Below are 25685 nucleotides of genomic sequence, written 5' to 3'. Positions count from 1 at the left end.
TGTGTACTTCATTGTAATGAAAGTATCTGCTAAATGTACTTCGTAGTAATGAGATTTATATAGACGTGTGTCATATGGGGAAGCTGTCGGGACCTTAAAAATACTTCGTTGTGATGAAAATATCGCTGTAAAGATATTCGTTGTAATGGAATTTTACCTGTATTTCTCCAATACTTTCAATCAGGTGACTACCAGTACAGCCTTTCAAAGCTGTTGATTCTCCCTAAAATGTTTCCATAGCAATTCTCACTTCAGGATAGAGAATCACCCAATCTAGACCTCTCCATAAAATGTGAGAATACATTAATTACCTTTTAAAATGACCCATAAAAAACACTCTCCTGTGCAGATACACTGTTTATTGTTATCTTTAAATTACTTTAATCAAATTTAAATTGTATTGTTACTTTATATTAATTTTATTTAATCTATATTACTGTACTAAAAGTAAATGATAAATGATTAAATATACTTAAAAATATTTTATTGTAATGACCTTTATTTTCCAAAAAGAAAATAAATAAAAAAACATTCAGACAATGAAATATAAGAAAAATTGTTAAAGAAAAACCCCTTTCAAACAGACACAAAGATTCAATATCAAAAATTAAAGTTCAACAGATTCACTTACAGGAGTTATCCTGGATGCAGACAAGGGACATTTTGGTGAACCCTTGTAACGCTGCTGCTCCCCTGCAACTAGAAAATGCAGGGCCGAATCGGACTCTGGAGATGATTTTAAATCCTCAGCCACCTCCATGTTTTCTATTGAAATAGGAGAGCCTACATTAAGGTTATTGCTTGAGTTATTGAAAAGATGGGGCTCACAAATTATTTTGGGAGCTGCAAGATGCAATGGAGGGGACATAAGTGGACTTAAATTGTACTCTTTATGTTCTTCAACATATGCCTCATCCCTCTGAAACCCATTTAATATGCCAATTGCACTCTCATGGCTTAAAGACCTTCCAAACCTCCGTGCACCTCTTCTCTTTAAAATCTTAGAACCACCTTCAAATTTTTCTGCAACTTTCAAGACTGGAGCACGCTGAAAGAATAGAGAACCTCTGGATTCTGAAGCAAGGCTCTGGGAGGGGGACCAAAGTCGGGATGTCAGCTTATTAAAACGTCGAATCCGATCGGCAACTGACATCCAAGTGGATGTGCTTGAGGGTACAGAGTTGCACAAGTCCAAATCATCACTCACCACTTCTTCTATTTCTTCATTCTGCTCTTCAACTTTAGCTTGTGTGATTACAACTTCTGGAATACAATCCTTTGTTTTCCTGCTGGGACATACAACATTTTGTGAGGTACAGGGCTCATCAAGCTCCAGATTATCTGTGCTATTTTTGTACGACACAGGCAGTACAGCTCCATTTTCCACATGCTCATTAATGCCTTCAGGGAGGCTCAGGGATCTTCGTGGTGTCCTCTTGTTCAGATAACAATATTTTTTATCAATAGCCAGCCAATCCATGTCGTCTTCTCGTTTATTGACTTCATTTTCAAAGTGTGATACTGAAGTAGAGCTCTTGTGCTGATCAAGCTGATTAGGTAAACTATCCTCTTGATCAGTCAGATCTACAAGATGGCACATACAATTCTGAATAATGGGACAAGTGTTTTCATCTTCCCTGTCCAAACTGACAGAAACTGTAATAAAAAATAAAATTTAGTTTTACATTTTTTTTGACCTCACACTTTTACATGAACATCAGTCATTAAAAAAATTGACAGAACTCCACAGTAAAAAATGAGTAAGTTAGTGAGTTTCCTAAAAACATTAAGACTAAAACCACAGGTGTTAAAAATTAAAAACATATTTCTTAATGTACTCTATCCCTTAAGACCAACATAAATTTGTAATGTTTATTTTCCAAAGCAAAATTAAAATGTAATGAAATGGAATTATAAATCAATTATTCAAAGGGTTCTTAACTCCTTAGATACATTCATCTTCATTGTGACCCCATACAACCACTGTGCCACTAATATCAGTGTGTGTGTCATTGGATCAATGTTGAACTATTTTGAACAGCAATCTAAGGCCAACTTTCTAGTAGCAAAGGTAGTGGTAGTGATATCGCATATGTTTAGATTAGGGTTCAGCGTGAACAGTTTTGTAGAGAATTTCATAAATGCGCCCACCCTCCGGAAATGACCCTCTATCTGCCGCAGCCAGGTGTTACGTGGGCTTCCCCCTTGGCCTGGTCCAGCCACTTGGGTCCTCAAGAATGAGGATCCTATGAGCCGGATGACACCCGGGGAATTGTGCCACATGACTGCAGTGCCGTAACTGACGCTTCCTCACAATGCAGGTTAATGTGCCTCATACAGGACTCCATGGGCAACTGCTCATTTGACACAATGTCAAACCAGCAGTACCCAATGATTCTCTGAAAAGACACAGTACCAAATGAGTACCAAAGGTGTAAAATATCTGTAGCAGATCTTATTGTTACCATTTAAATTAAGGAGCAGCTGAAAGAAGAAGAAATTACATTTTAAGAAAAAAAAAAAGTGAAGGCAGTTTATTAATCCCAAATCAAATTTTAATAAGGAGGCCAGTGCAATGCAAGTCCTGTTGGATGTTGGACTTTTTAGAAGATGGTTTGGAAGAGCCAGTTGTCTATGAGGGCTACATCTGCACGAGATGCCAGCTGATCCAGCACCTCAAGCTCAGGGTCCCTGAAATGGAGGAGGAGTTGGCTGACCTGTGTTGTAATAGAGAATTGGCGGACTTGGCCCAGGTGTCCTTTAGAGAGATAGTGCGCACCCCCAAGGGGGCACAGGAGTAGATTCCAGACCAGAAAGGAAGAAATAGGGGGTCAAGGTCACAAGGCGTAAGGTAAAGGGTGCACACTGTCCGGGGGCATCAACCCCAAAATTAGAAGTGTCAGACTTTTATCATGTCCTTGCGGAGCTGGACGGTGTCTCTGATAATTCAGAGGTGGTAGGCAGGGATGAGGAGCCCCAACGGGCCACCTAAAAACTAGTTCCCAAAAAGAGAGAGGTAGTGATAGTTGGGGACTCAATCATTAGGGGGATTGAAGCGCAGGTGTTCTCCAGAGAGAGAGAGTCTCGCACGGTGTGTTGCCTTCCGGGAGCACAGGTGGGAGACCTCCCTGGAAGGGTGGATATGCTCTTGGCCAGAGTGGGGGTGGATCCAGGGGTCATTGTCCATGTTGGAACAAATGACATACATAAGGGTAGTCTGTCAGTTCTGCGATCCAAATTCAAAGAGTTAGGTGCCAAGCTGAGGAGCAGAACTGACAAGGTAGTCTTCTCCGAAGTTCTGCCTGTGTCACGCGCCTGTCCAGGTAAGATTGAGGAGATTAGAAGGCTTAACGCATGGCTCAAATCTTGGTGCAGGGTAGAAGGGTATAGGTTTATGGGGCATTGGGACTCCTTTTGGAACAGATGGGACCTATTCCGCCGTGACGGATTACATCTGAACTGGAGGGGCACCAATGTATTGGGGAAGTGTATGTGTAGGCTAGTTGAGGATATTTTAAACTTGGGGGGCGTGGGGGGGGGTCTAGGGCAGGGAGTTTAAGACAAGCCAGGTTTAAATCTATACTTGGAGGAACATACAATGTTGTAGAAATAAAAATGCATAGTAATGTAAATTCTAAGCAAACATTTAAATATAGAAGGAGTAACACATTAAAAATAGCTTGCCTTAATGCTAGAAGTATCAAAAATAAGGTAGGTGAGTTGAAGTTGTATGTAGCAGAGCATAATTATGATTTTTAACACAGCATGCTAAAGCACCAACACGGGGTAAAGCCTGTCTGGATTTAGTATTTTATAATAATCAGGATAGAACTGAGGATGTAGAGGTGACTGAACCACTAGGGTCAAGTAACCATAATGTAATAAAATTCTCAGTATTTTGTAAGTGCAGATACAAAGACTAAAATTGTTAAGCTGAACTTTAGTAGGGCTAATTTTGAGCAGATGCAACAATGTTTAAGTAGGATACACTGGGATAAGCTTTTAAGTGTGGAGACAGTCGAGGAGGAGTGGAACAGGTTTAAAAATGTTTTACATGTAATGCAGGACAGATACATTCCTATTAATTCCAAATTTAGATAACAAAAAAAAACTCCATGGTGGATTAATAAAGATTTAAAAAATAATTTGAATAGGAAAAAAACTGCTTTATAAGGAATATAAGACTAATGACTGCAAAGTGAATCGTAAAGAGTGTATGAGAACATGAGGGCAACCATTAAGAAGGATACCAGGGAGGCTAAAAGACAGTTGGAGAGGAATATAGCAGATAAGGCGAAAGAAGACCCTATGAGATTCTTTCAGTATTTTAGTAGTAAAAGAACAGTGAAGGAGGAGGTCAAGTGCATCAGAAATAGTAAAGGGGAATTAAAAGATACAGACAGTGAAATAGCAGATGCCCTAAACTTACATTTTTCTAAGGTATTTACAAATGAGCAAGTGGATAACCTCCCAGAGGTAAATACAACTACTAATGAGGTACTGAGGGATTTGGATATTGTAGATGGAGAAGTGCTGCTCAGATTAAATAAAATGAAATTAAACAAATCACCAGGACCAGATAATATTTATCCTCATGTGCTTAAGGAGGCTAGTAAGTACAGTAGTAGTTTTAGGAAGTCACTGCGCACTGGTGAGATTTCGCAGGACTGGAAAATGGCAAATATCAACCCATTATATAAAAAGGGTGATAGGGCAGATCCAAGCAACTATAGGCCAGTAAGCTTAACATGCATCACAGGAAAATTAATGTACGGAATTATTAAGGGTACGATTGAGCAACACATGGCAAGGACAGGAGTTACTCTGAACAGTCAGCATGGATTCAGAAGAGGGAGGTTGTGTTTTACTAAAGTATTGGAATTCTACGAGGAAGCAACAAAAGGATAAGATCAAAGTGGAGCATATGATATTATTTATCTGGACTTTCAGAAAGCATTTGATAAGGTGCCACATGAGAGGTTGGGCATCAAATTAAAAGAAGTGGGAGTTCAGGGCGATGTTTTAGATGGGTGCAGAATTGGCTCAGACACAGGAAGCAGAGGACGATGGTGTGAGGAACCTCATTAAAACTGGCCGATGTTAAGAGTGGTGTTCCACAGAGGTCAGTGCTAGGGCCTCTGTTATTTTATATATATATATAATATATATATATATATATATAAATGATTTAGATAGGAATATAAGTAACAAGCTGGTTAAGTTTGCAGATGATACCAAGATAGGTGGATTAGCAGATAATTTGGAATCCGTTATATCATTACAGAAGGACTTGGATAGCATACAGGCTTGGAATCTGGTGTATAATTTTAGAGTATTAATGCTGGAGGCATTCTTGTAGTTTTGGCAATGACTCCTGGAAATTCAAGTTTCGACTTTTATCTTTTAGTGGTCTGGATTTTTCCTTTTGAAAACCGTTTTTGTTCTTGTTTCTTGAAAATGTGTACATCTCTTTTTTTTTACTAGTTTTGGGTTGCTCAGGATTCACTGTACCAGCAAACAAAATGAAGAGGTCTGCTAAATAATAATAAAAAAAAAAAGCAGGCAAAGTAAGTCTGTGCCGCAATCCATCTGAGCAACTTTGACTATTTGTGAGAGTCAGCGGATGGGCCACTGCTCTTTTTAATACATACAAAAGATCGGTGTTTTGCCTGTAATGGGACAAAGAAGATTCATTTTACTAAAGGGGTCAGAGGATGGAACATGAGCTTAACACTTGGCAAAAAGTCTACACCAGGAGATCAGGAAATCGGACACCAAAATACTTAAGCAAACTGTCTAAATGGTAAGTAAAATCATATTACTTTGCTGCTTGCTATAATTTTGGAATTTTTAATTTAATCAGAAACTTAAAGGAACTTTTATTTAACAACCAACAACCACAGATTCTTGTATGTATGCAGAGCTAACTTTTAAATCGTTGCACAAGTGACAAACACATAGTACAACTTATGGAACTCCAGCCCTGTCAACTGTGGAAAGAGTAGTGGCAACGATCCCACAAACTGGCAGAACCTACAATAAAAACAAACATGACTTAGCCGCAAAATGAAAACATAATAAAATTTCATAGATTTCAAGATTTACAACATGTTCCCGATAAAAGAACCACCAAGCGAAGAAGGCTTACTCAATGCCAATTTTCCGCGTACAGATTAGGAATACATTTAGTACTAGCCAACCTGCGGCGTACCATACCCCGCATAATCAGGCCGGTTTTTTAATGATTTTTAAGCACAGGGAGAAAATTAACATTTGAAAAATCGGTAATGTAATAAATCAGCAAGAAAAGCAACATTGTAACAATGCACGGAACGAACCAACACACAATCGTCTGTGACTGAAAACTGGCGGACCGTCCTTGCGTCTTCTCCTGTCAGACGGAGGGATGGGGGGTGCACGGTGCGGAGTTTGGAACGGGAGGAGAGGAGAAGGACGTCCATTCAGTTCCGTCCGTCATGCTAGTCTGCTGATTTCTCGTTCAGTATACACTGCCCGCTCATGTGCCCACCTCCAACTCGTCACTGGAGTTGTCGTCTTTACACAGTCCAGATGTACCTGTGACTGATGTAGACTTTTCATTGCTCTGTGCGGTTTTCTAAAACGGGTTGGTGTGAGAATACAACAGTAAGCGAATGAAAAGATGGAACTCTGGAGAGAGCAAAATACAACACAATAGTGAACCCGCGGCATAACAAACGCCACATAATTATTTATTGATGGTTGAACACTTCTGGAAAGACACAGTTGTCTAAAAAGGGAGGGTTTGAGGATACAACAGAAAGTGAATGAAAAGATGGAATTTTTGACTTTTCATTGCTCTGTGCGGTTTTGGCTGCCTTTCTATATATAATCCACCAAGACACCCGACCACAGTAGTAGCGAGGTGGGAGGGGGGTGTGTACAAAGTGCAGGAGCATCTAAGACGACACATGTTTGTCGCTGATGCGAATTGCTGTATGTAGCATGTAAAACAGTTTGCTATGGTGCATGCAGTCGTGCGTCGTAACCGAAAACTCAGTTTTTAAAGACTGCTTACTTCATTGTGTTTTAACCTCAGTTGTAAAGGATTGTTTTAAGGAACCCATGGGATACCCCTCGGTTTTGGCTGCTTTTCTATATATAATCCACCAAGACATCCGACAACGGTAGTAGCGAGGTGGGAGGGGGGGTGTGCGCAAAGGGTAGGGACGTAATGAGTGGGAACGTATGAGTCACACTTAGTGGGAATTCCACGGCTTGCAGCCCAAATGGGGTTCAACGGCTTACCCACGCCTCTCTGCACTGGGTAGAAACACGGTCAATCTCATGCATAATTATTTATTGAATGCTAAACACTTCTGGAAAGACACGGATGTCTAAAACGGGTTGGTGTGAGAATACAACAGTAAGTGAATGAAATGTCTAGAGGGCTCTAATAATGTTAAAAAACGTATTTAGAAGGTCGTAGACAGGTTTTCAATGCTCTAACTGTGAAAATATTAGATTTATAAATAAAGAATCCTACTTCATGGAAATTCATTTATCTGTCTGGAGCGGATTAACCGCGATAAACAAGGGTTTACTGTATAACTGTGCGAGGAATATTTATAAACAGTGTGGGAGAGTTTCTAAAGGCTTAAAATATATAAAAATAACCATACAAACATATGGTTTCTACTTCGTTGATTTTCACCTATTGCCGGGGGTTCTGGAACGCAACCTCCACGATCGAGGAGGGATTACTGTAATGATATATTCTTTACCCTATACAATTGCAGACACCTTACTTCCTGCTCTGAGAATTTTGTGTCTGACTTGACTTCAGCTGCCTCGATGAGGGATGGGATAGCAGGCTGCATGCTGCTAGTGCTGATTGACACTGATTTACTAAACAAAGACGCTGCTGATGAAGTGCGTGGGAATTTAAGGTGGCCTGGCATTATGAATATTTTCATAGGCTTCAGGGATTCTAATGTTAATCAATGAGTATCTGGCACATGACATGCCCACCTATGTCATGCTAATGGGCACCTTTATGGTTTCTGGTAGCATTTGATGCTTTGTGAAACAAACAGAAAAGTGACTAAATGCGCCTTTTGTTTTGCTGTGACCCAAATTTTGAATTAGTCTGATAAAGTTAACCTGATTAGGCATTGTCCCACCTGGACCCTACCGAGTAAAATGCACCTAACCTGCTTTTTCAAGTTTGGCAAGCTGCAATGTCTCAGTGCACAAACTTTATTACTTCCCCAGAGGGGACTGGGCGGTCTCTTGGTCTGGAATCCCTAAAGATTTTTTTTTTTTCTGTACACCCTGGCCATCGGACCTTACTTATTCTATGTTAATTAATGTTGACTTATTTTTAATTTTTATTGTGTCTTCTATTTTTCTATTCTTCATTTTGTAAAGCACTTTGAGCTACATTTTTTTTGTATGAAAATGTGCTATATAAATAAATGTTGTTGTTGTTACTGTTTAGAGGTTTGACATTAACGGGCAACTTTTTATGAAATTACCCAAGCTGTAACTAAAGTTCTCATTCCAGTTTAGTTATTACTTTTTATTTTGTACTGTATTATCTTTACATACATTGTTCAAACTGCTGACTTTCCATTAACTTTTCTATTGGTGCCGATTGACAAAGAAATGTAATTGAAGTCTCATAGATCTATTTTTACATTACATAAATCAAACTTAATTTGAAAAACAACAAAAATATTTCTATGAAACACTATATGGGTATTGTGAATAACTGGGATGGGATTAATTAGAACTGCTGGATCAAGAAATAATTTACTTAACATTCAAACTAGGCAAACATGGTCTGAATAAAGTCTACACTTAGCTAAAATATACTACTATAACATTATAAAACTTGTACATGCTTTACTATCTGTCTCAACAGTATATATTTCTTAGTATAAAAAAAAATAAAGGGTTATTGTGTAACGATCAAACACCAGGCATTTTATTCCCCACTTTCGGAAAATGTCTATCTTTGGGGGGAGAATCTTGTCTTTCAATAAAAGTCATGATACAGAGACCCTATCTTTTATATGCTACCTGTTTCCTCACATTAGGTATAAATGATTTGATTTAAGTGCTGGCAAGGCTCTGTTTTAACTCGTTATTTGTGACTTACATAAATCATCATTTTACACAGACTAGTTTTTAGAAGGAAAATTTTTCATTGATTCCACAGTAGCAACACAAAAATATAGCTAATATTCTATACCAAAAGATATTTAACCAAATGATTCCTAGCACCGAGGTAAATAATGCATATGATTTTTGTTGAGACTACAAATTGTTCTAATTAAATGCCACAATTAAGATAACATTTAAATATACTGAAAACAAAAGGATTAAAATAAACAAACTAACTACAAAAGAATCACAACTAACATTTGCACCCTCAATGACGTTCCCCTTCAAAGACATCACACCTATGGTCTCCATCATCCCAGAGGACTGTGTGTCACTGCTGATCAAGTGAGGAGAGACATGGGAAAACTCTGCATAAACAAGGATTCTGGGCCAGATTGAATCAGCCCCAGCTGCTGAAAACATGTGCCAGCCAGATCTGCAGGGTCCTTCAAAAACCTGTTCTCCCTTTCCATGAATTTGCAGACAGTTTCCCCAACTGTGAAAAACATCCTGTGTGGTCCCAGTGCCAAAGAAAGGGCATTCCAGTGATACAAAGTCCTCTTTCTTCATAAATCATGAAGACCTTTGAGAGACTTGTCTTAAAACAGCTATGACCCCTGTTCTCAGAACATCTGGATCCTCCGCAGCTTACCTATCAGACACATTCTGGTGTGGAGGATGTTCTCATGTACATACTTCACAGAGCCTACTACAATTTGGACATAGCTGGTACCACAGTCAGGATAAAGTTCTTTTACTTTTAAAGTGCTTTTAACACCATTCTGTCTCATCAACTGGTGGAAAATGCTCAACGCTTTGAATCTTGATGCTCCCACAATCTCCTGGATCACAGACGACCTGACAATCAGACAGCAGTTTCTGAGGCTGAGGGAATGTGTGTCAGAAATGGTGGTGTGTAATACTGGAGCACCTCAGAGAAATGTCCTGTCTCCTTTCCTGTTTACACAACATACTGCCAGCACAAATTCTCTGATGACTCATCCATCATAGGCTGCATTAATAAGAGAGATGAGTCAGAGTACAAGAAAGTCATGGAGGACTTTGTTTGTGGTTCAGGGACAACAACCTCTATGTGAACATAAGCGAGACAAAAGAGGTGGTGGTGGAGTTTCGACATGCCAAGAAGCCTCTCAGACCACCACCATTCAGGGTGAGGACATGAAGTGGTGCAGAGCTACAAGTACCTAAAGTTTCACATAAACTGGACTGGTCTGACAAAACAGTGGCACTGTACAAGAAAGGTTAGAGCAGACTGTACTTGCTAAAGAGCCTTGGGTCTTTGGTGTATGAAGCTACAGTAACCAGTGTGGTATTATATGCAGCCGTCTCCTGGGGAAGAAACCTGAGCACAAAAGAAGCACAACGTCTGAACAAACTTATCAGGAAAGCCTGCTCCACCACAGGGCAAACTTTGTACACACTGGAAGCTGTTGTGGAAAAGAGGATGTTGGCAAAATTGGATGCCATCATGAAATATTTCCTCCATCCATTCCAGGAGGTGCCTTCTTCAAGCACTTTTAGCTACAGGCTTATTTCATCACAATGTCCTAAAATGCATCTCTGGGGGTCATTTACGTCCAGGCAATTCAATGATTCCACCCGATCTACTCATTAAATTTATTATTTAATGATCAATTGCTTGGCTGTTTTAACTGTCCTGTGAGTCTAAATCCTTGTTTTTATATATTTCTGCTGTTGTATGCCCCCGAATTTCACCATGGAAATCATAAAGTTTATCTAATGTAATCCAATAACCCAGCCACAGGGGAAGCACAAACCAGTGTGTTTCTTCATGTCGGTCCCAAGCCGATAAATGGGGAGGGTTACGTCAGGAAGGGCATCCAGTGTAAAATTTTGCCAAATCAAATATGCGGACAACAATACAAATTTCCATACTGGATCAGTCGAGCCCTGGGTTAACGACGACAGCCACCAGTACTGTTGGCCAACAGGGTGCTGGCAGAAATTGGGCTACTGTTGGCCGAAGAAGAGGGGGGAGACGTGTCTGGAGGCAGGAGGAGAGCAGCAAAGTAAAGAGAGAGTGGAACTGAGGGTAGGAACTTTGAATGTTGGCAGTATGACTAAGGGGAGAGAGTTAACAGATATGATAGAGAGAAGGAAGGTTGATATATTGTGTGTGCAAGAGACTAAATGGAAGGGGAGTAAGGCCAGGTGGATTGGAGGTGGATTCAAATTGTTCTCTCATGGTGTAGATGGAAGAAGAAATGGAGTAGGAGTTATTCTGAAGGAACAATATGTCAAGAGGGTTTTGGAAGTGAAAAGAGTGTCAAGCAGAGTAATGATTATGAAGCTGGAAATTAGAGGTGTGAGGATGAATGTTTTTAGTGCATATGCACCGCAAGTTGAGTGTGCAATTGGTGAGAAAGATGATTTTTGGAGTGAGTTGGATAAAGTGATGAACAGTGTACCCAAGGGACAGAAAGTGGTGATTGGAGCGGATTTCAATGGGCATGTTGGTGAAGGGAACAGTGAAGACAAGGAGGTGATGAGTAAGTATGGTGTCAAGGAGAGGAATGAAGAAGGTCAGAGGATATTGGATTTTGCCAAAAAGATGGACATGTCTGTGGTGAATACGTATTTTAAGAAGAGGGAGGAATATAGGGTTACGTACAAGAGTGGAGGAAGATGTGCACAGGTAGATTACATTCTATGCAGAAGAGTTGATCTGAAGGACATTGAAGAGTGCAAAGTGGTGGCAGGGGAAAGTGTAGTTAAGCAGAATAGGATGGTGGTCTGTAGGATGATGTTGGAGATCAAGAAGAGGAAGAGAGTGAGGGCAGAGCCAAGGATCAAATGGTGGAAGTTGAAAAAGGAAGACTGCAAGGTTGAGTTTAGGGAAGAGGTGAGACAGGCACTGGGTGGCAGTGAAGAGTTACCAGACAGCTGGGAAACTACAGCAGATGTAGTAAGGGTGACAGCAAGAAGGGTGCTTGGCATGACATCTTGAAAGAGGAAGGAGGAAAAGGAAACCTGGTGGTGAATTAAGGAAATACAGGATAGTATGCAGAAGAAGAAGTGGGATAGTCAGAGTGATGCAGAATTTAAACAAGAGTACAAGGAGATAAGGCGCAAGGTGAAGAGAGAGGTGGCGAGGGCTAAAGAAAAGGTGTATGATGAGTTGTATGAGAGGTTGGACACTAAGGAGGAAGAAAAGGACCTGTACCGATTGGCTAGACAGAGGAACCGAGCTGGGAAAGATGTGCAGCAGGTTAGGGTGATAAAGGATAAAGATGGAAACATACTCACAAGCGAGGAGAGGGTGTTAAGCAGATGGAAAGAGTACTCTGAGAGGCTGATGAATGAAGAGAATGAGAGAGAGAAGAGGTTGGATGATGTGGAGATAGTGAATCAGGAAGTGCAACAGATTAGCAAGGAGGAAGTAAGGACAGCTATGAAGAGCATGAAAAATGGAAAGTCCATTGGTTCAGATGACATACCTATGGAAGCATGGAGGTGTTTAGGAGAGATGGCAGTGGAGGTTTTAACCACATTGTTTAATGGAATCTTGGAAAGTGAGAGGATGCCTGAGGAGTGGAGAAGTGTACTGGTGCCGATATTTAAGAATAAGGGGGATGTGCAGGACTGCAGTAACTACAGGGAATAAAATTGATGAGCCACAGCATGAAGTAATGGGAAAAGTAATGGAAGCTAGGTTAAGAAGTGAGGTGATGATTAGTGACCAGCAGTATGGTTTCATGCCAAGAAAGAGCAGCACAGATGCAATGTTTGCTCTGAGGATGTTGATGGAGAAGTTCAGAGAAGGCCAGAAGGAGTTGCATTGCGGCTTTGTGAACCTGGAGAAAGCATATGACAGGGTGCCTCGAGAGGAGCTGTGGTATTGTATGAGGAAGTCAGGAGTGACAGAGAAGTACATAAGAGTTGTACAGGATATGTACGAGGAAGTGTGAGAATGTTGAGGTCTGTGGTAGGAGCGATGGATGCATTTAACGTGGAGGTGGGATTACATCTGGGATCATCTCTGGGCCCCTTTTTATTTGCAATGATGATGGGACAGGTTGACAGACGAAATTAGACAGGAGTCCCCGTGGACTATGAGGTTTGCTGATGACATTATGATTTGTAGCAATAGTAGGGAGCAGGTTGAGGAGACCCTGGAGAGGTGGAGATATGCTCAAGAGAGGAGAGGAATGAAGGTCAGTAGGAACAAGGCAGAATACATGTGTCTAAATGAGAGGGAGGTCAGTGGAATGGTGAGGATGCAGGGAGTAGAGTTGGTGAAGGTGGATGAGTTTAAATACTTGGGATCAACAGTACAGAGTAATGAGGATTGTGGAAGAGAGGTGATGAAGAGAGTGCTGGCAGGGTGGAATGGGTGGAGAAGAGTGTCAGGAGTAATTTGTGACAGACAGGTATCAGCAAGAGTGAAAGGGAAGGTCTACAGGACGGTAGTTAGACCAGCTATGTTATATGGGTTGGAGACAGTGGCACTGACCAGAAAGCAGGAGACAGAGCTGGAGGTAGCAGAGTTAAAGATGCTAAGATTTGCACTTGGTGTGACGAGGATGGATAGAATTAGAAATGAACACATTAGAGGGTCAGCTCAAGTTGGACGGTTGGGAGACAAAGTCAGAGAAGCGAGACTGTGTTGGTTTGGACATGTGCAGAGGAGAGATGCTGGGTATATCAGAAGAAGGATGCTAAGGATAGAGCTGCCAGGAAAGAGGAAAAGAGGAAGGCCTAAGTGGAGGTTTATGGATGTGGTGAGGGAGGACATGCAGGTGATGGGTGTAATGCAGAGGACAGAAAGATATGGTAGAAGATGAACCGTTGTGGCAAACCCTAACAGGAGTAGCCGAAAGAAGAAGATCTAATGTAATCCAATAAAAAATAATGTGCATAATATGTTATATTATTGAGAATTTTTGTTATCTTGACAGTTGCACACAAAGCAATAGTAGCTGTGATATAGATATTGCGACTATGGCGGGGATATTGCGACTATGGCGGCGCGTGCGTCACGCGAGGCTCAGCGTCTCTTCAGATTTTGCAAAATAGCAGTGTTATTCCTGCTCATCTCGGGTCTGTTCGTTCAGAACAGCTTCGCTTTTACATCCTATACCCGACAAGAGCTTTTGGATATTGATCTACACAACTCGGACTGTTTTATTAGCAACCTTCATCTCATCCCTGAGATAAGAAGAACACCCGACGCTACGCAGGCTACCCAGCCGACCGGAAGTACTCGAAGACGGCGCAGAGACCGTAAACAAAGGCGGGGGAAACGCGGAGGACTAACAGCTAAGCTAAGGCTATCACCACATCGGCTATCCTTACCCAGTATTTTCCTTGCTAATGTGCGGTCCCTGGTGAATAAAATGGACGAGTTGCGACTTTGGATCACCGACAATAGGAGAATACTGGACTGTAACATCATGATATTCACAGAAACATGGCTACACAGCGGTATACCTAACGATGCTATAGAGCTAGTCGGGCGCCACATTCTCCGGGCGGACAGAACAGCTGATGATTCCGGTAAGACAAGAGGCAGAGGATTGTGCATTTATATTAACAAGGCTTGGTGTACAAACTCTGTCATTGTTGGAAAACACTGTTCAGCTGACCTTGAGTATCTCATGGTTAAGTGTAGACCATTCTATCTGCCGAGGGAGTTCACCTCCACTATAATACCAGCTGCATATATCCCACCGGATGCTAATGCTAAGCTTGCTATGAAAGAACTCTATGCAGCCATTAGCAAACAACAATCTGCTCACCCTGAGGCTGCATTATTGTAGCAGGTGATTTCAACCACTCCAACCTAAAGACGGTGCTACCTAAATTTCACCAACATGTCTCCTGCCATACCAGAGGGGATAAAACCTTGGATCATGTTTACACTAACATTGTTGGAGCCTACACAGCTACACCCCTCCCCCACCTGGGACAGTCTGATCACCTTTCTTTGTTTCTCACCCCCAAATACTCACCACTCATCAACCGTGTGAGACCAACAGTGAAGACCATCAAAGTGTGGCCAGCGGGGGTTGACTCTACACTCCAGGACAGGTTTAAGGACACAGACTGGAGCATGTTTGCCTCTCAGGCCACCTTCGACTCACAAATAAACATTGACTACTACACACACTCAGTACTGGAACACATCAGCACCACAATTGACAGTGTTACCACAGAGAAGCGGATCACAACGTACCCAAATCAGAAACCATGGATGAACAGGGAAGTGCGTCTTCTGCTAAAGGCACGTAACAATGCCTTCAGATCAGGTGACACACAGGCCTACAGTACTTCCAGGGCAGAACTGAAGAGGGGCATCAACAAGGCCAAGCTTAGCTACAAATTGAAGGTGGAGGGGCACTTTGTCAACTCTGACCCCCGACGTATGTGGCTGGGCATCCAGGCCATTTCTGAGTATAAGTGCTGCACTTCCACACAGACAGCCATGGATATGTCCTTCCTCAATGAGCTGAACGACTTCTACGCTCGCTTTGACAAAGACAACAAGGAAAAGTCCACCATAACCCTACCCTCTGATGACTGCCATACCATCACACTCACCCACACGGAGGTTCATAACGCACTAAGCCGCATCAATGCTCATAAGGCTGCTGGCCCTGATGGCATCCCTGGACGTGTCCTTAGAGCATGTGCTGAACAGCTGGCAGGGGTCTTTACGGATATTTTCAACCTGTCCCTTGCCCAGGCAGCAGTGCCAGCATGCTTCAAAACCACCTTCATAGTGCCAGTGCCGAAACACTCATCACCAATGTGCCTGAATGACTACCGCCCTGTAGCACTCACGCCCATAGCTATGAAGTGCTTTGAGCGACTGGTACTGGCACACCTCAAGACATGCCTTCCCCCCACACTGGATCCTCACCAATTTGCCTACCGTAACAATAGGAGTACAGAGGATGCGGTAACCACAGCGCTTCACGGAGTACTCTCACACCTGGACAAGAAGAACACCTATGCAAGATTGCTGTTTGTTGACTTCAGCTCAGCATTTAATACAGTCATCACTTCCAAGTTGATCACTAAACTTGTGGATCTTGGTATCAATAATTCTATCTGTAATTGGATCATGGACTTCCTGACCAACAGACCCCAGCATGTCAGGTCTGGCCATAACTGCTCTACCACCATTACACTCAACACTGGCATTCCACAGGGCTGCGTGTTGAGCCCGTTCCTCTACTCCCTTTTCACTCATGACTGCAGGCCCATGTATGGATCCAATTCCATCATCAAGTTTGCAGACGATACCACGGTGATTGGTCTCATCAGTGATAACGATGAGTCTAATTACAGGGAGGAGGTAAAACACTTAGCTGCGTGGTGCACTGAAAATAACCTGCTCCTGAATACCACCAAAACCAAGGAGCTCATTGTGGACTTCAGGAAGAAGAAGGGAGACACCCACCACCCCATTCACATCAATGGCTTGGCTGTCGAACGGGTTTCCAGCTTTAAATTCCTGGGGATACATATCTCGGAGAACCTGTCATGGACAAACAACACCTCCAGCCTGGTCAAGAAGGCCCATCAGCGCCTCTTCTTCTTGAGGATACTGAAGAAGAGCCAACTATCTGCTGTCATACTGGGCAACTTCTACCACTGTGCGATAGAGAGCATCCTGACTAACTGTATTACAGCCTGGTATGGGAATTGCTCTGTTGCTGACCGCAAGGCACTGCAGCGGGTGGTGAAAACCGCACAACGCATCATAGGGACTCCACTTCCGGTCATTGAGGACGTTCACAAGAAGAGATGTTTACGCCGAGCTCGTTGCATTCTTAAGGACTCCTCTCATCCAGCCAACAAACTCTTCCAGCTCCTCCCCTCCAGAAGGCGCTACAGGAGCCTTCCAACTAAAACCAGCAGGTTTAGGAACAGCTTCTTCCCCACAGCGGTCACACTTCTGAACTCAGTCCCCCATTGAACCTTCACATCCACACACTTAATCCTCTACACTACTCCTCCTCCCTTCCTTGTACATATCTGTATATACCTGTGCACACACAGCACACCTGTACATTGTACATCATATATTGTACATCTGTATATATTACAATACTCATAGTATTACAGCACATACATATCACATCTGTATATTGTACATCTGTATGTGTATATATATAGTACTTATAGTATTATAGTACATACAAACACATGAATAGGTACATAAATGTATATGTAAAATATGAATATTTGCCATCCGCATTTAGAACATTTGTATATCTATTTATATATATATCTATATATCTATTCCCATCTTCACTGTGCTCTTAACTGTACATATCGTATTTAACTGTATATATTGCATTTAACTATAAATAGCGTATTTAACTGTACATAATATGCACATATTATATTTATTGTACTTCTGCTCTTTGCACTTCTGATTAGATGCTAAACTGAATCTCGTTGCCCTGTATTTATACATGTGTAATGACAATAAAGTGAATCTAATCTAATCTAATCTAATCTAATAAGCATTGGCAAAGCAAACGGAAACTTTGGCAAGTTGAGCATTATATGAAAAAAACAAAGAGATACATGTGAGAACAAAAATTAAACTTTATGAAAGACTGGAACACGAAAATCGTGAATCAGAAGTGCCTTGAGGTGGCACATTACAGAGGACTACGAAGAAACATTGGTAAAAGCTGGAAGGATAGGGTAACCATTGAACAAATTTACAAGATAACAGGAGCAACAATGTTAGAGGACAAGATCCAACAAAAATGGTTGAGATGGCTTGGACACTTGTTCCAGATAGATGAACAAAAAATAGGCAAGCAAGTGATGAGCTTTTCAGAAAGAGGGGAAGACTGAGAAAAAATTGGAAGCAATAAACAGTAATTTCAAGTTGTTGGGAACATCAAGGAAAAATACGTAGATGACGACTGCACATCGAGAATTATGGCGTAGCTGGGTCACCCTAGGGAATGAGACAGACTAGAGAAAGAGAATGTGTTATATTTAAAACGGATGTAAATTTAAGTCCACAATCAATACTCTTTAGGCAAAAATCCTACTGAAAAACTATTTTGAGATATTATGGTAGCAGTGACTCACCTGATTCACTAGTTGTTTGGGTCTCCATAGTTTGATTTTTAACAGGACTACCAAATGTTAGTGTTGCTTTTGTTCCTTTAAATTGACCTTCCAAAGTAACAGGCACTGCAGCTGTCTGTTAGCAAAAATGGGAAATGCATTTTCAGAGAAATAGCAGGCACATTATATAAAAAGTCAGTGAATATGTCTCATACAGTCACAAAGTAAGTAGTAAACTGCTATACGCTGCATAAGACAGGCTAGCTATAAAAAGTTGTAAAACTGTGAGGTGCACTGTTGTATTCCTGTCCATTATTGTTTACTTTTTTTCCTGTAATAATCTGTTTACTCTTCTTACCCTCCTGGATAACAGTACAGGATTCAGAAGAACACAAATCAGTCAGAATGGTTAAATGTCCTGTGTAAAGTCTGGAGTAAAAACCTCATAAATGTGCTTTTAAATTAAAAACTAAAGGAAAATTGTAACTGGGGCATGTCAAAAAATGGTGTAATATCTATATGGTTTGAGTAAAATCTATGCAAATAACCTTATATTAAAGTCTGTAATGTGCATTTTAATCATGTCTGAATTGTTTGATTTGTCATTTTAAACTGTGGAGCAGAGGGGTAAATCAAGGAGAAATGTGTCTTTGTCCCAAACATTATCAAGGGCACTCTTTATATTATACTAGCAAAATACCGCGCTTCGCAGCGGCAAAGTACTGCCTTAAAATTTTTATTAAGAAGAAAATTAAACCTTTTTAAACTGATGGAAAATATACCAATAATTATTTGTTAAGGATCTCTTTGTAAACCACATTGCGAGTTCGGCCCTCCGGTTGTAATATAACCAAGCTGAGCGCTGAGCTTACTCTTGAGCATGCAACGTACAGTTGGCCATGTGAACAGTAATCTTGTTTCAAATCTCACAGCTTGGATTGCTGCTGTCATAATCGGTTTGAGTTTCAAGGTTTGTTTCAATTACTGCGGTATTTGTAGGACTTGTGTTGAAGAGACATTCGGCATCTGTCAAGCGTTGTAAGTATACAACTGGTTTCATCGATAACTTCATATCCAGCTTTTGAGAGTTTAAAACATTCATAAACATCAAAGTGTCCACTACGGAAATCATCACCTGTCAATCTAAGATGTTTAAGAGGCATTGGCGGTTGTCGAAAGGTGTAAAATATTTGGCCATTTCGGTACACTTGAAAGCGACAACCGAACAATTCACCAGCAGCCATCAAATCACATGCAGATGCATAGGTGAAGGGCTTAAGCATTTCACTCTTATAGTGCTCCTGTGAAGAATAATTATCTCCTGTACCGTCATCAGTCCACACCTTGAACCTGTCCCAGTCATTCAATACATAAGACACAATGTTCCTCCGGATATCAAGAGTGAGCCTGATATGGCCGTGCAATATGTAACAAAGAGAATGGAAAAGGTAGGTGCAATCTCCAGGCATAGAAACCACTCGGTAAGTGACAGTTCTTTGATCGATAGACATGCTAATGGGGGTATGGTTGGAATGATAAAGGACATGGGTACCTGAACAATGTAAAGTAAGTCTAAAATACCTACACAATAACTATAATCGTAATAAATCTATACTAATAAAAGGCAAAGCCCTCACTGACTCACTCACTCACTCACTGACTGACTGACTCATCACTAATTCTCCAACTTCCCGTGTAGGTAGAAGGCTAAAATTTGGCAGGCTCATTCCTTACAGCTTATTTACAAAAGTTGGGCAGGTTTCATTTCGAAATTCTACGCGTAATGGTCATAACTAGAAGCTATTTTTCTCCATTTACTGTAATGGAGTTGAGCTCGAAAGTCGTGGGGGGCGGAGTTTCATGTGACATCATCACGCCTCCCACGTAATCATGCAGTACGTAGAAAACCAGGAAGAGCTTCAAAAACCGCTGAAGAAAACATACATTATATAATTAAGAAGGCAGCGAAACAATTAGAAGCGAGCGAGTGACATATAAAACCATATTCAGCGGCTCACGTGAACTGACGCAGTGCGCAGACAAAAAGCAACAGTTCCAAAGAGTGCTGAACAAAAACTGAATTACACTGCTACGCTCAAATAGACAAACCACACGCCGTGGCGCAATAGTAATGGCTTCACCTCTAGCGCCGGCTTCCGAGGTTCGATTCCCGAGAGGGGATGCACTGAGTATGTACGCACGCTTCCCGATACATTTTAGCCTCGCATCCCCTTGGTTTGAGACGTATGAATAAATATGCAGTTAACGCAGAAAAACAGATCACCAATTGAAGCTTTATGAATAATGGATACTTTATTCGCGATCAATGATTGTTTTGGTAAAGCCATACTCAGTGTATTCATTAGATGAACGGTAAAAAAGTAAGAGCGAGGAGAGGATGACTTATTGAGGCACGCAGGCAAAACCACAATAGCACGCGGGCTCGATGTACTGTAGTCTGCGTCAACTCGATCTGAATTGCGCGATCACATTTGAAAAAATATATCTTTTCAAGTTCTATTTAGTCCATATGTGTCAAACTCAAGGCCCACAGGCCACATCCGGCCCGGCGTGTAATTATATCCGCTCGAGATCATTTTATATATTATTGTTATTAATGGCCCGGGATATGAAGCGCTGGTAACACAATAAACTACAGATCCCATAATGCAGCGCTTCAGCTGCCTTGCCGAACACTTACCGCGTTAATCAAGTCTAGCTTATGATGCTGCAAGTTATTGAGAAGCTAGCCCACACGATACCAAAGAGAAAAGGTGATTCTGAACATAGAGCCTTTAAAAACTGATGGGAGGCTGAGTATATGTTTACTGACATTGCCGGTAAACCCGTGTGTCTCATTTGTGGAGCTAATGTGGCTGTAATTACAGAATTTAATCTAAGACAGCACTATGAGACAAAACATCAAGATAACCTGAAAGACCTGAATGCAATGCACAAGATACAGAAAGCAGAAGAGTTAAAGAAGAATCTGACACTTCAGCAGACGTTGTTAGCTGTGCAAAATCACAAAGTGATTTCAAGTGAAGCTACTTTTATGGGAGACACAAATGCACCAGTGCAACTTGCCCCACTTTCCCTGTTGCCAAGTAATGTTGAACCAAGTCAGCACAATGGTGTTCCCAAATACGCACTTTGCTGATAAACTGAGCGCACTGCGCACTGAGTTCGCACGGCGCTTTGGTGACTTTGAAGAACAAAAAAAGAATTTTGAGTTGTTTCGTAACCCATTTGCTGTCGATGTGGAAACTGCACCTGTGCAGATTCAGATGGAGGTGATTGAGCTGCAGTGTAATGGCACACTGATGGCAAAGTATGATACTGCACGGCCCGCACAGTTTATTCACTCCATTCCCGCAAAAATGCTCCAGCTCCGTCTACATGCAGCTCGAACCTTGTGCATATTTGGTAGCACATATCTGTGTGGGAAGCTCTTCTCAGTCATGAAGACTAACAAAACAGCACAAAGGAGTCGCCTCACTGATGAACACCTGCAGTCCATCCTGAGAATCTCCACAACACAGAACCTCACACCAAACATAAACGAACTTGTTGCCAAAAAAAGATGCCAGGCTTCCAGCTCTGATAAAATGACATATAACCAAAGACAACTGAATGATTTGATTTGTTATTGCTGAAAAGAACAAATTTTATTTACAGTGGTGTGAAAAACTATTTGTCCCCTTCCTGATTTCTTATTCTTTTGCATGTTTGTCACACAAAATGTTTCTGATCATCAAACACATTTAACCATTAGTCAAATATAACACAAGTAAACACAAAATGCAGTTTTTAAATGATGGTTTTTATTATTTAGGGAGAAAAAAAATCCAAACCTACATGGCCCTGTGTGAAAAAGGAATTTCCCCCTGAACCTAATAACTGGTTGGGCCAACCTTAGCAGCAATAACTGCAATCAAGCGTTTGCGATAACTTGCAATGAGTCTTTTACAGCGCTCTGGAGGAATTTTGGCCCACTCATCTTTGCAGAATTGTTGTAATTCAGCTTTATTTGAGGGTTTTCTAGCATGAACCGCCTTTTTAAGGTCATGCCATAGCATCTCAATTGGATTCAGGTCAGGACTTTGACTAGGCCACCCCAAAGTCTTCATTTTGTTTTTCTTCAGCCATTCAGAGGTGGATTTGCTGGTGTGTTTTGGGTCATTGTTCTAGTGCAGCACCCAAGATCGCTTCAGCTTGAGTTGACGAACAGATGGCCGGACATTCTCCTTCAGGATTGTTTGGTAGACGGTAGAATTCATGGTTCCATCTATCACAGCAAGCCTTCCAGGTCCTGAAGCAGCAAAACAACCCCAGACCATCACACTACCACCACCATATTTTACTGTTGGTATGATGTTCTTTTTCTGAAATGCTGTGTTCCTTTTACGCCAGATGTAACGGGACATTTGCCTTCCAAAAAGTTCAACTTTTGTCTCATCGGTCCACAAGGTATTTTCCCAAAAGTCTTGGCAATCATTGAGATGTTTCTTAGCAAAATTGAGACGAGCCCTAATGTTCTTTTTGCTTAACAGTGGTTTGCGTTTGGAAATCTGTCATGCAGGCCGTTTTTGCCCAGTCTCTTTCATATGGTGGAGTTGTGAACACTGACCTTAATTGAGGCAAGTGAGGCCTGCAGTTCTTTAAATGTTGTCCTGGGGTCTTTTGTGACCTCTCGGATGAGTCGTCTCTGCGCTCTTGGGGTAATTTTGGTCGGCCGGCCACTCCTGGGAAGGTTCACCACTGTTCCATGTTTTTGCCATTTGTGGATAATGGCTCCCACTGTGGTTCGCTGGAGTCCCAAAGCTTTAGAAATGGCTTTATAACCTTTACCAGACTGATAGATCTCAATTATTTCTGTTCTCATTTGTTCCTGAATTTCTTTGGATCTTGGCATGATGTCTAGCTTTTGAGGTGCTTTTGGTCTACTTCTCTGTGTCAGGCAGCTCCTATTTAAGTGATTTCTTGATTGAAACAGGTGTGGCAGTAATCAGGCCCGGGGGTGGCTACGGAAATTGAACTCAGGTGTGATACACCACAGTTAGGTTATTTTTGAACAAGGGGGCAATTACTTTTTCACACAGGGCCATGCAGGTTTAGATTTTTTTTTCTCCCTAAATAATAAAAACCATCATTTAAAAACTGCATTTTGTGTTTACTTGTGTTATATCTGACTAATGGTTAAATGTGTTTGATGATCAGAAACATTTTGTGTGACAAACATGCAAAAGAATAAGAAATCAGGAAGGGGGCAAATAGTTTTTCACACCACTGTATATTTCCAGGTTTTGTTATGCACCATGTTCATATTTGAATTTGTATAATTTTGATAGGAAATATTTTTATGGAGAGCAAAACATAATAAGTTATTTAAGATTTGAGTTGATTTATTCCGGAATAATATTCTGTCTACTAAATAAAAATTCCTTCTATTTAAAATTTAAATAGAACTTGAACATATACGATAGTTGTGTGTGTGTGTGTATGTATATATGTAGATATGTATGTATAAATATGTTTATATATATGTGTGTGTATGTATATATATATGTATTTGTGTGTATATATGTGTGTGTATGTATATGTATGTGTGTATATGTAGATTTTCATTGCTTCGTTAACACACTACTTCTCCACTGCAAAGCGCGGGTATTTTCCTATATTTATATATATATATATAATGTGTATATATATGTGTATATATGTATTTATATATATATATATGTCTATTTTTGTATATATATATGATGTGTATATATATGCTTATATATGTGTGTGTCTGTGTGTGTGTATATATATATATAGATAGATAGATATGACAACAACACTCATATCAATGACAAAACAATTACATTAACAATCAAGTTACGTTATTTTTTAAATTTTTCCTTTTCTTTTTCATAACTTCTTTAATACACTACTTCTCCGCTGCGAAGCGCGGGTATTCTGCTAGTGAACAATAAAACAGCGGAGAAGCTGTGGATTAAATAAAAAGGCTGTAGTTATCAGCAGGGAGACGTGAATCCCGTGGCGAAGCAAGGAAGGGAATGTAGAGACTGGAGCGACGTACAGCCTTATATAGGCAGGCAGCCAACAACGTGGGAGGCATTGGGATGGGGGACCCAACGCCGCCTCACATGGTGACCGAGCTGCAGGCTATGGACGTATATATGTACGTAAGTAGGATTCAGTTAGCGTTGGGAACCCGCGTACCAAATTTCTTGAAGATGGGCCCATAAGTAACAAAGACCGCTGAAAAGTTCAATATGGCGGTCGACAGTGGCATCATACCACCAAAATAAGTACCAAATTTCAGCCTTCTACTACACGGGAAGTTGAAGAATTAGTGACGTTGGAAAGTTCAATATGGTGGCTGACAGTGGCATCATACCACCGAAATAAGTACGTACATTGGTTTCGGTTAGCGCAGGGAAGCTGCCTACCAAATTTCGTGAAGATGGGGCCATGAATAAGAAAGTTCAACATGGCGGACGTTGTTGACCGTTATGACCGTTACGCACAGAATTTCGAAATGAAACCTGCTTAACTTTTGTAAGAAAGCTGTAAGGAATGAGCATTCCAAATTCCAGCCTTCTACCTACACGGGAAGTTGGAGAATTAGTGACATTGGAAACTTCAATATGCCAGCCGACAGTGGCATCATACCACTGAAATAAGTACGTACATCGGTTTTGGTTAGCACAGGGAAGCCACCTACCAAATTTCGTGAAGATGGGGCCATAAATAAGAATGTTCAACATGGCGAACGTTGTCAACCGTTATAACCGTTACGCGTAGAATTTCAAAATGAAACCTGCTCAACTTTTGTAAGTAAGCTGTTTAGTGGGTTTAGTGATGCCCAGTCATCCCCTGTGAATGTGAATACTTTACAACTTCTTAACTGCTGAAATTGCAAAGACCTGCACTTTTTATATAAATCCTTGATACAGGACACAATTATGTCAGACCTTGCTGAATGAGGTCTCTCATCTCTGCATCTTCAACTATATTTAGAGGTTTTTGAGGCAATATTTCTATAAGATGGAAAGATGGTTACCAAATATTGGCAACTCTGTCTGAAGCAAAAGTTTTACGTTGTTGAATAATAGTAATAATATTCAAATGACATGTGAGGTGTATTTTATTATTATTAATTTTTAAAATTCAACTTCACTGAATATGATTCTGCCTTAGTCTGATGATTTGCAAAACTGTTGGTACATGATGGTACAAAAAACGATTACACTAAAACTTAAAATCATGTAACGTTTGTTGACCGAGAGAGAGAGAGAGGGAGAGAGAGAGAAGGGAGAGAGAGAGATACACACACACAAACATGCTGTACAATATACTCATGTGTGGATCTGGAAAGGAAGGACTGGAGTTGTGAGAAAGACAGCACTCACCTGAGACACTCACATTTACAGAAATTCATC

The 25685-nt window shown here is 40.9% G+C and overlaps 1 protein-coding gene across 3 annotated transcripts in view; it reads right to left on the bottom strand.

Moving 5' to 3' along the window:
* Nucleotides 1-576: 576 nt before the first annotated feature.
* Nucleotides 577-25685, bottom strand: part of LOC120541369 — an 89806-nt gene continuing 64697 nt past the window's right edge. For all 3 annotated transcript variants that reach the window (XM_039772922.1, XM_039772923.1, XM_039772924.1), the window contains exons 12-13: nucleotides 18253-18367; nucleotides 577-1656 (exon numbers count right to left, since the gene is read on the bottom strand). In XM_039772922.1, the coding sequence (XP_039628856.1) occupies nucleotides 608-1656; nucleotides 18253-18367 (1164 nt within the window). In that variant the 3' untranslated portion in view covers nucleotides 577-607. The remainder of the gene's footprint in view (nucleotides 1657-18252; nucleotides 18368-25685) is intronic.

The sequence above is a fragment of the Polypterus senegalus genome, chromosome 12, assembly GCF_016835505.1.
Source record: "Polypterus senegalus isolate Bchr_013 chromosome 12, ASM1683550v1, whole genome shotgun sequence".
NCBI lineage: Eukaryota > Metazoa > Chordata > Cladistia > Polypteriformes > Polypteridae > Polypterus > Polypterus senegalus.
Note: the sequence above shows the minus strand (reverse complement) of the source record. Positions and strands in the feature narration are given on the sequence as shown.